Source organism: Bemisia tabaci, chromosome 4, assembly GCF_918797505.1.
Source record: "Bemisia tabaci chromosome 4, PGI_BMITA_v3".
Taxonomy (NCBI): domain Eukaryota; kingdom Metazoa; phylum Arthropoda; class Insecta; order Hemiptera; family Aleyrodidae; genus Bemisia; species Bemisia tabaci.
Window position 1 is genome coordinate 12,487,844 of NC_092796.1, and position 13,542 is coordinate 12,501,385.

General features: G+C 36.0%; 1 protein-coding gene across 2 annotated transcripts; it reads right to left on the minus strand.

Annotated features, from left to right (window-relative positions):
• Positions 1-236: 236 nt before the first annotated feature.
• 14-3-3epsilon (tyrosine 3-monooxygenase/tryptophan 5-monooxygenase activation protein epsilon) lies at positions 237-11,966 on the minus strand. Of its 2 annotated transcripts, XM_019046102.2 has the most exons (6): positions 11,766-11,966; positions 9,945-10,144; positions 9,103-9,209; positions 8,309-8,446; positions 6,714-6,919; positions 237-1,518 (listed from the first exon to the last, which is right to left on the minus strand). In XM_019046102.2, exons 1-6 carry the CDS (start codon positions 11,827-11,829, stop codon positions 1,463-1,465), a joined length of 771 nt encoding a protein of 256 aa, XP_018901647.1. In that variant the 5' UTR covers positions 11,830-11,966; the 3' UTR covers positions 237-1,462. The 2 variants fall into 2 exon arrangements, with proteins under 2 accessions (XP_018901647.1, XP_072155450.1); XM_072299349.1 differs by lacking the exon at positions 237-1,518 and having other exon boundaries at positions 4,916-6,919.
• Between the last annotated feature and the right edge of the window lie 1,576 nt (positions 11,967-13,542).

Genomic DNA, 13,542 nt, shown 5'->3' on the forward strand with positions numbered 1-13,542 from the left:
ATTTTATGTTCATGAAAATTAATGCAAGGAAAGATGTCGGAACAGATTTTTATAATATCTGTGCAATTTCAATCAAAGAGAGAGAAGTATCCCCCTTACAAAGAATAGTATTTCATTGGAACCTCAATTCTGAAAATTTAGCAGTAACACCTTTCTTCAAAACCCGCTCACGCTCAAATGTGAGTAAGGAAAGGAGGACAAGTGAATGGGATATTGGCATAAAATGAACTAGACAGTTAGTAGGTACTATAAGTTATTTAATCAGCATTCAAATCATTATTTGGAATACAGTTAACATATTAAAGACCATTCTTTGTTATAAATGCAATTTCTTTTTCTTTTTAATTATAAAATGATAGGAGAGAATCAAGAATAATTAAGTGCTCTGCTGCGGTAGAACTAAACATCAAGAACGATGAGCAAATGAGAATATAAATATTGCATTAATGAGGATGAGTACCAATTAGCGAGGGTAAAAACTTATTGCGCTGCAGCAACTACTTATAATGCTTTTAAAATTATGGCGATTAAAATTTTCTCATTACAGTATTGACAATCACTCTGAGAAAAAAAGAAAAAAAAAGAGAAAAATCACAACACATAATACTAGAATGTAGACATGAATTAATAATTATGAATAAATTAAATATAAACATGCAAATGCACTGGGTAAATGATGATTGCTGGTTTCTTTACGTACAAAAAAGTATGTTTCGATCATAGTTAAAACTTTACTTCGAATTGGAACAGAGAAGCGATGTGGGGCATGGAAAGTAGAGTAGATGTCTTAAAATAAAACTGATAAATAAACAAACGATCACATGTTACAAACTGTAATCTTTTTTCCTTAAAAAATAAAGAAAGTAGTAAAAAATAAATAATGATGTGAATACATATTTACACATACACATAAATTAAACATTACGTACCAGATTTGCCAGAGTGAACAGAGAAAACTCTGTTTTGCACACTAGAACGTAGAAATGTGAGAGTTTTTCTTCAACCTGGGAGCTACGTCATGTAAAGGTACGGTTGTGTGACGGTGCAGGTGTATATGTATCGTATACTCTTTTTCTTTCATGTTCACCCGCTACATGACGTTAGGCATGCAGCGTCGGTGGGTATACGAACATACTCAGCACATGCACAAAACAAAAATAAACAAAAGAATAAATAAAAATCATAAAAAAATCCAGTCTTGCTGCAATTTTCGATTAAGAGTACCATTATTAACTTCGCTCTTCTGAGAGGAAACGTTAGCTGTTTTCTTGTACAGTTATACTGCTGATTGAGAAAGAGAGAAAAATGAGGGCGCAAAACTGATTGGTTTTGACAGTTTAGAAAGAAAAGGCGAGAAGAGGAGAAACGAAATCAAATTTTCAAAAACTGAAAGATCAAAATAATTTAAGTCCATCTTAAGATTTGTACGGGCACATTTACAGAAGTACAGTTGAGTCATGAGTTATGAGGCATCAAGATCTTCCACGTCTTGCACCTGTTCCTTTTGCTCTGTTTCACCTGTAAAAGCAAACCAAACAAGTTTAAGAGACATAGTTGTATCAGAGCCATAAACAAATGAGGGTCATCACAGTTCTATGGAAACAGAAAAACCAGGTTTATTACGCATACCCCTAATTTTCACCCATTGAAATAAATTTTTCCATCATCAACGCGCAAAGGATTGACTTCCTTGCCAAGATTGTTGGTGTCATACGAGCTATTACTGCTTTTTGTGGCGTTTGGGGTTATCATACAAAGCATGCAAATAATAAGGAGAATGGAGGTCACGACAAAAAACACGTTAGAAAATTAGCTGATTAGTTTTGATTGATTTGCTCAACTATCAGTTTTCTTCGGTAACTTAAAAATGCGTACTTATGAATTCAAGAAGAAAATACCCAAGGTGAAAATACTAGTGGTGAAACATATTTCAACGTCACAGTCAGCAAACATAGGTCTAATGAGAGTAAGAGCTTTGAAAGATATGTTTCAAAAACAAATATGGGCACTTAACCTCCCCTTGTTTCATATCAGAAACTGCGGGGCTGTCCCTTTTCTGCTCTTATAGCTGCTTGATGAAGCAAGGTCATTTCAGTTTAAGCAAGCCCCTTTTGCAGGAAGTCTACGCTTGCACATAAAAAGTCAACATTTCATGGTTCACAAGGTCAAATATTGTGGATTGATTTTGATATTGAAGATGAAATATTCGGTTCTTATTTCCTCTTAATGGTAAAAAACAATGACCGTTTCATGTAAAAACTTCGGTTAAGAGAAAGATTTGCTCTGTCTCACTCTGGGTCACATGCTTGCCTTTGCATCTACAAGTCTTTTTTGGCTCAAGCTCTAAAGCTACTGTGTAAAAATAAAATTGATAGTAAGCATTCGGTGTATCTCAGAAACTTTTTAGCAAGCTGCAGATTTTCCCATTACGCAGGGAACGACACCAAAATACCTATGCCTGGAACAGGTCCAAAATTTTACACTGCTTAATAGACTGGACTATGGGACACTGCTTGGGTTCCTCCTGGGAGAAGACGTAGGGGACGCCCAGCAAAATCGTGGATTGGTGGCATTCAAGATGAAATCACAAGATGCCATCTACCAGATGACCTCTGGAATAGGCAAGGATGGCGATTAGGTGTCGCAGAGCGCCCGAGCGCGCTGTAAAGCGACTGGAATGTATGTAATAGACTGGACGCCTTTAAAATGCCTTTTTCTTAAAATCCACTCACTCAAACTAATTTCCCAAGAGCTTGCTCAGTGACATTTTACGGCCCATTTAGATTGAGGTTGGGTCCAGAGGAAATGAATTTGCCGGATTTTGCTCAGCCAGAAGCTTAATAATAAAAATTTTAAAGCTTGTCTGAAAGCTACCAGTGTGAATAGAAGAACACTCAATGCTGATAAAATTTCAACACTCTTAGGTAGGTTGGGGGCCTTGACGGAGAACAAGTGAAGATCAGATCATTTAAGGGGGTCGAAAGTAAGTACCACCATCAAATGAAAGCATTAATTTTAAGTTAAAACGAGAAGTTACTTTTTAAGCTACCTTTGTGTCTTCCTGACAAGGAGAGCGTTCAATGAGTGTTAGAATGGACATGACAGCTTTTGAACACCAAAATCAAAGACTTTCCAAGAAGTTAAAGTCCATGCCAAGTAAGTTCATGCACTTTTAGACTGCGACAGAAGATCACGTGACGTCAGGTTAGCATTGAAAGTAAATGCAAGAATCAAGATGGCGGATCTTCTGTTGCAGTTCAAAAGTGCGTAAACTTTACGCATCTGTAAATTTCTTTGATAGAGCACCTGAGCGCTCTGCAATACCTCACTGCCAATCCTACCTACCTATCCAGAGGTTGTCTGGCAAATCACATCTTCTAATTTCACTCCGAATGCCACCTGACCTTGATAAACCTGAGCGTTTCTTGCAAGGAATTTTCAAGGAATCACAATTGGAAAAAATCGAAGTCTTTCAAGTACTTTTGAAAAAAACGTCAACACGTCATAGGTCGTAGGACTTAATAAGATAATAATTTTTTAGAGGCATTGGGGAATGCCTAAAAATGGTAGTTGCCTCCTCATATACTTTCATTCTCCGCTATTTACACAAAACTAGGCAGAAGCATCGGTTAAGGAACAATACTGTTAACTGAATTTTGAAAGACTCGGTGGCAAATGAAAAAAAAAAAACAATCTTCCGAGAGTCATAAACAAAAAGGTAGTGGCTGCAATTTTCATGGGCATTCAAGAACTAGAAAATTAGGAAAAAATTACAAGCATATTCAAGGATTTGCACGATGCTGCAAACCTTGAGGTGGCGCTGGAATGCAAAACATCAAAATTCCCCGACTTTTTTGACAAAAAAAAATCGCCTTTAAGCATCGACAGTATGACAATGAGTCTAAAAATTAAGACTCCATTCAATCCACTGAAAAAGAATTGGGCAAAAATTTGCCTCCTACAGTTTCTCACTTCACCTACATTTTGAAAAAACTTTTTTTTCTTTAAAATGTAGCATGAATTCAGTCTTGTAACACATGAGTTTACCAACAAGTTTTGACGAGGTTGAAACATCATAATTTGACGGGACATCATTAAAAGGATTCTCTCTTTCACATCCATGAAAAATTGATAATAATATCCAGACAAAAAAGAGCTCTTAAAGTATTTACTTCTTGATTTTAACAACCTAACCTTACTTCTTCAATTTTAATTCCTAACTACCCCATTACGCTACAAACGTTGGTACCTAAAGGACTACAGGGGGTGATTGGATATCCAAAATTAGTGAATTTACAGCTATGGAATTAGTGGACAACTCAAAAGACTTTTATGGGTAGCTTTTGATTCATAACTATTGCATATTTTATAATATTAAAAACTTCAACAAGAGTTAACATTTTAACTTGGAGAAAATAGAACATTAAGGTTACCGAAAGCTCAGTCTCATCATCTACACCTTTCATAAGACTTACAACTAAGAGACTTGTTAATTAAGAGGTTACTTTCTGTATTTTAAGATTCACTGCTTGAGAGTCCCCACCATTTTGATAAAAACTCAGTGCGTCAAAATGCAAAGGATATTAGATTCATGGTTAACCGTGAAAAATGCGCATCTCCATTGCAACATTTAAAAATCTCCAGTTGCATTATATTTCTTTCAAGAAACACCAATCATAATGTCTCTTTGTGGTTTTTGTTATTTTCTTTTTTTTTAAAAAAAGTTAAGAAAATTTCAATTAAATCTAATAGACAGTTAAAGAAGATGAAGAGGAAGAAAAAAAAATACGGAGACTTACAACTTTGCAATCCGAAATATGCATATTTCAACTTTCATCAATAATATGCAATGTATCAAACTCTTGAACGAAGCCAATGAAAGAGAAATAGTTTCAAAACAAATCAAACATGAAGTAAAAAAAGGCACTGTTTTTATTTGTGTAAAAAAAATTAAAGATAAAAGAACAAAACCATGCAAACAAAAACAGAAAAGAAGGAACAGACAAAACATACAAAAGAACAAGTATTAAAAGAAGAAAGAACACTAAGGTGACTAAGTGAGAAAATTAAGAGATTTTGAAAAGTGTTAATTTGGAAAAAAAAAAAGAGAGAGAGGGTGATGGTGATACAAACGAGAATCAAAAGAACCAAAAACAAAAGGAAAAAAAAAAAAAAAAAACAGCTTCAGGAACAAGATTCTAAAGGAGACTTAGCTGTATGGGTCTTTTTGCGTACGGTTACTTTGCTCAGTCAGTCAAATCTCTCTATTTTCCATGACTATAATAAAAATGCTAACTGAGAATCACGAGTAAATCATTAATGTGTCATTTCGGATTCCGAGTTGCAAACCTTCCTTCTTATACTGTAACAAAGAATCTGCCTAGGAATGACGAAAAGCAACGTCAAGAGGTTCAAAAGATAGAAAAAGATGAAGGACACAAAGCAGGCTTGCATGATCATTTTCAAAGGTATTGTCTCTTTCATCTCCCAAGGTCAAATTTCATCAAGAAGCTCCAGGGAATTTTAAAATTCTAGACAAATAGAATCAATTCAAATAAAAACTTTGTTTTTTTAGTGTCAATTGGATCAACCTGAGGTCATTTAGTCTGCATAATTTAATCAACATTGTAAACTGCAGCTTCAATACAGAACAGACTTAAACTTTTTGCAGTATTGTGCGGTTTCATCCCTATATTTCCAGATCATTTCTAAAAATTCATATGTTTCCCTACAACTACGCACCAAAAACACGTCTGAAAAGTTCTTTGATTTCAACAAATTGTGTGAAAAAAAAATCACGGAAATTTAGAGGAGTAAAATGTGGAGGAACATTGCGGGTAACTTTGAACAGACTAACACTCTTACAGAAGAGGCTGATTTGATTGGTTTGGGCCTTTTGAACAGAGTAAATCCATGCGCACAGCCATAAATAAATAAAGTATTTATGGAGAGAATGATGGAAATATTTTTAATCAAAAGCTACATAGTTCTTCTGAGTGCAAGTAGCAAAATTTGAAGAAAAGTCTGATCTGGAAGTAACAAATATTGAAATCCTGACAAATTTAGCTGAGACAATGGTTGGCTATATACGATTTAGCAAAAAACAAAACCCTCTACACTGAAAACACATTTCAACTGTCTTTTTCTAAAAAGTCAATATTTGAAAAAACCTTATATTAATGTCAGGAGTATTCAAATACAATATATTACATTTCGTTCATCTAATCAAACGAAAAACCTTTGTCTATCATCACTTTCAGTTTCTTTGAGGGTTTGTATCAGGGAAATTTTAAAAGACGGCTGAAATGAGCTTCTTGATACGTATGATGGTTTGGTTTCTTGCTGAAAATGAAAACCAGTATTCAGGCTAAATTTTTTCATTTCTGTTTCAAATACACTAGAAAAGGAAGAATCAGTGCTGCAAAGAGTTCCGATTTTTAAGACTGATCGAGTGCATAAAATCACTATTTTGGAAAAGTTGAGATACCTAGTACACTGTCAGAGAACAATGTTAATATCTTGAATTATAAGGTAAATAGATGAAAAAAGACCCATACATTTTGCCACAAAGAGAAAAAATTCAGAGTGAAGGAAGAGGTGGGAGAAAGCAGAGAGGGAAGGAGAGAGAGGATGGTTACGGCGGGTAGGTTATTCGGCAGGGATAGGATCATTGGTCACAGAAGCTGTTGGAGGTTGAGGTGAGGGCGACGTACCATCGCCTTGCATGTCCGATGTCCACAGCGTTAGGTTGTCACGGAGTAGTTGCATGATAAGAGTTGAGTCTTTGTAACTATCTTCTGCTAACGTGTCTAGTTCTGCAATGGCGTCATCAAACGCAGCCTTCGCTAACCTGCACGCTCGGTCAGGTGAATTCAGAATTTCATAGTAGAAAACTGAGAAATTTAGTGCCAATCCAAGCCTGCAAAAACAAGGAAGACATTATAACATCTTCTAGGAAAAATTCTAACACGATTTGAGAAATAGGATAAAATAAAAACCTAACTGAGGAAAAGAAGGGAATTTTGAATCAAGATTATAAAGGGATTTTCAAGGAAGCAGGAAATGCTTGATTGTGCGGTCCTTAGGTTGAGGAAGTATGGAATAAACTGGACAATGTGCAAGTATTTCTTTGGAACTTTCAAGGAGTTTACTGTGGACCCCCAAGGGATCAGCCATAAAAGATGTCTGAGTCCTGAGGGAGAGGGGATTAAAGGGAAGATGGGCAGGTCAGGTATCACCTTCTGATAGCGATCAGGGCTGCTCAAGTCAGATAAGTTTGAAACTTCAAGAATTTAAGGAGAGACAAAGAGTGAAAATTCACAATTTTTTGTTCATCCAATAAAGTAAAACTTCACTTCTGAGAAAAAGGTCTTTTTTCAACAATCAAGTCACAGCCTGGACTGTCCTCTTCTAAAAACAGTTTTTCCATTTTCGTCCGGACTTGGAGGAGGGGGAGGGAAACTCAATCTAAAGCCATTTTAAGAGGAGGGAGGTTTTTATGGGTGCCTGACGAAGACAAGGAGGTGCCAAAAAATCAGAAGATGTACCTAACGTCATTTACGGACAGCCACCATCTGAAGATGTGAGATGGTTAAATTACAAGGTTTTCAGGAACTAGAGGGGGCTTTTGTCACAATAATTTTCTGTTCCTGAGAAAGCACGTGACAAGTTCACTCACAACACAACAAGTTTACCCATTTTTTCAGGTGAGCCAATGAGTGGCAGATTACTAAACTCTAAAAGATTACATAGGAAAGCCACACAACACAAGAAAGTCTTTATTTGTAAAGTTTTCTAAATGGCAACCTGATGATGAGTGCTATTCGCAATTCAATTATAACTTGTATGCCAGTTTGAGTGAGGAGCCAAGGTGTTACGTTCACTTTTATTTTATTTTAAAAAATTTTGTTCGCAAAGCTGAAGCTTTTTGGCTGTTGGCCATCATCAGAGCGTCAAGTATGTACAACATTGGTAAACAATAAATTATAAAAATTTGTATTAACAACAGAAAACTTTGCAACGGTCAGAATCAAGACAAATTCTGGCATATTAAAAATGGTGGTACTCATGAACGATTTCATAAATACAATTATAACTGACGAATTGCAATTCTCTTTGCTTTGATCCAAAATTTCAGAAATTTGAGGACACTCAAATACTTGCACAACTTTTCTTGTGGATTGGGTGTTTCTCAGAATTTAATGATTGGAAAAAAAAAAAAATCCAGGGCTTTCAAAAAATTTTCTAAGCTGAATATGTGGGGGGGGGGGGGGGGGGGGGCAGTTATAAAAAGAATGAGAAAATATACCTGATAGGATGTGTTGGAGGTAACTCTACCATTGCAATGTCACTGGCAGCTTTGTAAGCGACTAAGGAATTTTCAGCAGCTTCTTTCCTATCATTACCTGTGGCAAACTCTGCCAAATACCGGTGGTAGTCTCCTTTCCTGGAAAATTAAAATCATTCGATAGAATTAATCCAACTTTCAAAGGGCAAAATGATTCAAAAACATGCTGTTATCTAATAGATTTTTGAAAAAATTTCTAAAAATAGATATACATGCATACGGAAATCAGTATTTAAACCCTCTCTAAAATTTTTACCCCTTTTACCTTTCCTTAATTTTTGGTGGGCAAACTTTGTTGAATTTCAGGGAGAGTAGCATTCAGTAAAAGAAGTTGGCAAAATTAATTTTGTGTTTTTGTTTTGGGCAGATCATAGAAATTAAATAAAAATCAAAGAAACTTCTGAGGTGGATTCCTGCAGATTTATTCCTTTCAAACGATTCTGCACCTTTCCAGAAATTTAAATGATTTGACATTGCATTAAAGTAAGCACTCGGTATGATGTGTAAGCGGTAATTTTTTCTGGGCACACATTGTTTTGATATGGTATAAAAGTGATAAAGTATAATAACATAAATTGCACTTGCCGATGGAACTCCTTCTTCAGTAGTAAAGAAAAAAAAAAAGTAATTTGTTTTTCAGGTTTCTTGACCATTGAAAAACCCTAACAATCATTTGGTCTTCCTCACAGATTTAGGTGATGTGAACAACTTAACAAATGCAAAACAAGATAGAAAGAATAAATGTTAGGACTCACATTTTATAATAAAAAACCTTAGATTCACCGGAGGAGGCGCATGGAATAAGATGCTTATCTAATACTCCTAATATGTCTGAACAGATGTCCCTTAGTTCTTTTTCAACCTGCAGAAAATAGAATAAGTTATTAATTGATAAATTACACATGCAATAATTCCTAGGGCTCCGTGATTTTCGAAGAGACCTCAGCACATTCATGTACTTAAAGAAATATGATTTAGAGGGAGCCTCCCACGCTGCAATTAAAAGCATTAACTTATTTCTTCAATTCGAGATCAAAATCTTTGTTAAAGTTGATACGAATAGATTGTAAGACTTTTGCAGGGAATGCTAACACCTTTCACTTTCATCCTATCCAACCTTCCACAGGGTTGCCAGCCAAATTATTTTTTTCCATTCCCTGACTTTTCCCTGACTTTCCAATATTTTTCCCTGACTTTTAAGTATGGATCTGACGCAGTCTGTTAAAGTGAAAATGAGAGCTATTTTCGTCAGTTGATCCCGCAACGCGAGCCGGGACTGCCCGCGCCTAATTCCACGAAAAATCAGAAAAATCCCTGACCAACACCGAAATTCCCTGACTTTTCCCGGTTGATTTTTTTCCCCTGACTTTTCCTGGTTTTCCCGGTTGCTGGCAACCCTGCTTCCATCATTATTGTTTTGAGGCCGGCTAACTTGATGGTTTCATATTTCATCACAGAGATTTGACACATTGATTTTTGCTGATTCTAAATCTACATCTACTCTAGCTTGCAGTCTTAATTCAGTGGTTTCTCTTGTCTCAGTTCATATTAGGATTTTTTCATTCACAAAGCATCGTCTCGAGGAGGGTTTTCTTACCTGAGCTCTATACTGCCTGATCATTTCCAGTTTCTCTTCGGCACCTTTGTTTTCTTCTTTTTGTTCAATAGAGGAAATTATGCGCCAGCTGGCTCTTCTCGCTCCGATCACATTCTTGTATGCCACGGACAACAAATTCCTTTCTTCTACGGTAAGTTCGACATCCAAAGATGCGACTTTTTTCATAGCTTCTACCATTTCTGTAAAATAAAAAATAAAAGAGTTATATACTTGAAAGTAGAAACACGGAAGGACACTCTCATTGAGTTTAAATAAGTGAATTAAGTCAAAAATGATCTTCGGGTGCGAAAAATGTCCCCTCCTGCGATCCTAGGTTAGCAAGGAAAGTTCGGTGTTTAAAAAATGATGGCCCCTAAATTTTTTAAATTCTTATCTCTTTTTTTTTCATTATTTGCTGAATATTATAAGGAATGGGGCACATTGCATTTTACAGTAAAATCAGGTATTTAGCCATAAAATCAGACATTTAACCGTGAGGCAAAATTGGCAGTATGGCAATGAGGAAAAAACATCGGATTGTAGGAAACGGTCAGCATTTTGAAACTTGTATTTGAAACTGGGCAAGGATCCTGCGATTGAGATTAGCGCCAAAAATGGAAAGATAAAACAGATGAACAGGAATGTTCAGCATCTCATCATGCAACTCAAAGATTCCACTTGATCTTCTGCGCAGACTTACCACTATGAGACAAGATAAAATTTTTAGGAAGCTTGAAAAAAAAGACATGAAGGAATCAGAAAAGCGATAACACCCCTAAAAATTTAATAAAACTTGAGGTATACGAATTTTCTTACTACACAGAGGACAGTTATTTGAAATAATGATTAAAGAGAACTTTCCAGTTACGAAACAAAGTAAAATAGCTCACATATCGAGGACGATAGAGACAGATTACTGGTTGATACAAGGAAAGCCCGAAGCTCATTCTAGAGTCTGTTAGACGATGAAAACTTGAGTGATACGGCAACGAGATTATCAGGAAATTGAAAAACTAGTAAATGAACTATAAAATGCGATACAGTAAGAGGGAATTCTGAATAAACAAACAACAGGCCCGACATCAGTGTATGTCTGGGGCTGATCATTAACAGAAGAGGGGTCCGGGGAACTGTGACAGGCAAGTGGCTTCGGAACCCCTCAGGAAAATCATGATGGTATCATTAAAAGTGCAAACTTAAGGCTTCTGAAATGAATTTAATGATTGGGCATTATTTCCATGGACCCAAGGCTGATGAAAACTAAGACATTCCGGTAGCATTATCAGTTAACAGTTGAAGAAAGTTCACAGGTGAGCAAGTAGGTGGGTGCATTGCATAGGGCATACATTGCAGCTCCTGGCAAGGGGTCTACCAGGGGGATGAAACCATAGATGATTGTGGGCAGCCATTAGTCGGCCGATGTGAACTTGGAAACGAAAGAGAATTCGGAAGAGAGCTAGCGAATGGCACAATGCGTTGCGGCAGATAATGTTCGCGGCGATAAGGCCATTCCGGACATCATGTAAATGCAAGTTAGATTACGGCATAGCGAGGATGACGCATTGATTGGTATTTGGTGGTCAACTATTTAGGCTAATACGGCGTGCGGTAAACTCGAGTAAAATGCAATACAATTCGAAAGGATGTGTGAATGCAAGTGAAAAAAGATGGAATTTCGAGGGAAAAGATGGTTGGGAGTAGAGGTAGAATGATCAAAGCGATGATAGGTGAATTAGCTCTTTAAAAAATGTGAAGGTGTCGTAGCGCAGTCGGCGAGACGAGTGGCGCATCTTGGAATTTTTACTGGATTCGGGGACTCACCATCGTATCTTTCGGCTTGTTCAGCTAGTTTGGCTTTGTAGACGTTATCCTCTCGTTCCGACATGTCTGATAATTTAATTCCGCACTCACTTCACTAATCAAACCACTAAACTTAGGGAAAAAATGGCTTCAACCGCCAATGTTCATAAAATACCCGAATATGAAAATCGAAGTAGTCCTTTGAATGGTATCAATGCGCTGCTGACGTCAGAGAATTTACTACGGATAGTACGACCGACGTTGCCGCTTTGCCCAATTTGTTTAAAAGCTTTTTTTTTTTTAAGAATAAAAATGTACCTCCGTAACATTTTACGGATTCCTTGCGTTCTTACGGATTCGTCTCGTTCCTTCGATAATTGGAAAAAATTGTGATTTTCGTGTAAATGAGTATGTACTCAAAGAAATAAATATATGAACTGAGGATACCTACATAACAAGAGCAGATTAGGTTCTATCCTCACTAATTCTAATTTTTACAAATTTTCCCCCTTTTTTTTCATTTCTGTTTCTCATCTAAGTAGTTTCAAAGTTCAATCAGTTACTGATCAGTATATATCATGTAAAAGGCGCCTAATGAATTGAAAAATTCACACGGAGGAAAATGATGTTGCTGATTTAATAATTTTGTATCTAAAAGATGCCCGACGCATTTCAATGTAGATTTTACATTAAAAAAGCTAATTACGCTTGATAAACGCTTAATAGCTTAATAAACTACCCACCTGTTTAAATTAGCTCTCCACTATTATAAAATGTACATTTGAAACATGTCGGACATATTTTTAAACAATTTACATAATTGTTAAATCAGCAATCCATTTTTTCCATACATGATAAAGGACATGGGATTCTAGAATAGGAATTAATGAAATCCTTCTCCTTCTAAAAGTAGCCAGGTCTACAGCATGATGATACATCAAGTGGAACAAAACACTCCAATGAAATCTGGAAGAGCGGTTCTCTGAGATGAAAATTGGGACTAATATTCTGAGTAATCTCAGAGTGAGAAACTAAGATTGGATTAGTTTTTAACTAGAATAGCAAAAAATGCTAATAGGAATTTTTCATCCGGGGAATAGGTACCATTTTTAAGTTCTTGTAATTTTGGAAAATTATGCATTCCCTTCTTTTTTTTTCTTTAAACGAGTCATTCATCGAATGGAATCACACAGATAGCTAAGTGCAAAAAATGCAAAGGGATCCAAATTAAGCTTGGAGAACAAGGAATATGGGTGCAGTTTTTGAAAAAATTGAGATATCGACGATTTCAAGTACAACTAGTCTTAATGCATGTCCTGTGAAATATCGCTCATAAATTCTAATTTCTAAGCATCAAAAATTTAGTTTTCTTTCTGCCATACGGATCCATAAAATTTCGAAACTTCATACGTATTTCTTGAAATAGCAAAAATACTGCACTTGTGCGCCTTGACCTCCAAGCCCCTCAGTTGTAATTTTAGAAAATCTCCAATCATGATCAATTAAAGAAAACACTTGAAATGCTTGCAATTTTGGGTTTCAGATCCTGTGAAGAAACTTCTCAAAAATTTTTAACAGAAACTGTTGGTCAGTTCTCCTTTCAAGAAATAAATACATGAGAGGAGACTTACACTGTCGCAATCTGAGAAGTGTATTTTTTTACTTCAGCGAATGGTATGCCTTTTATTCAAAAATAAAATACCTTTCATTTAGAAGATTTCTTTCAACACTAATGCCTCTCGAGTCTTTGCGTCACTATATTGAACAAAATTTAATCCCAAGTCTACCAATAAATTGA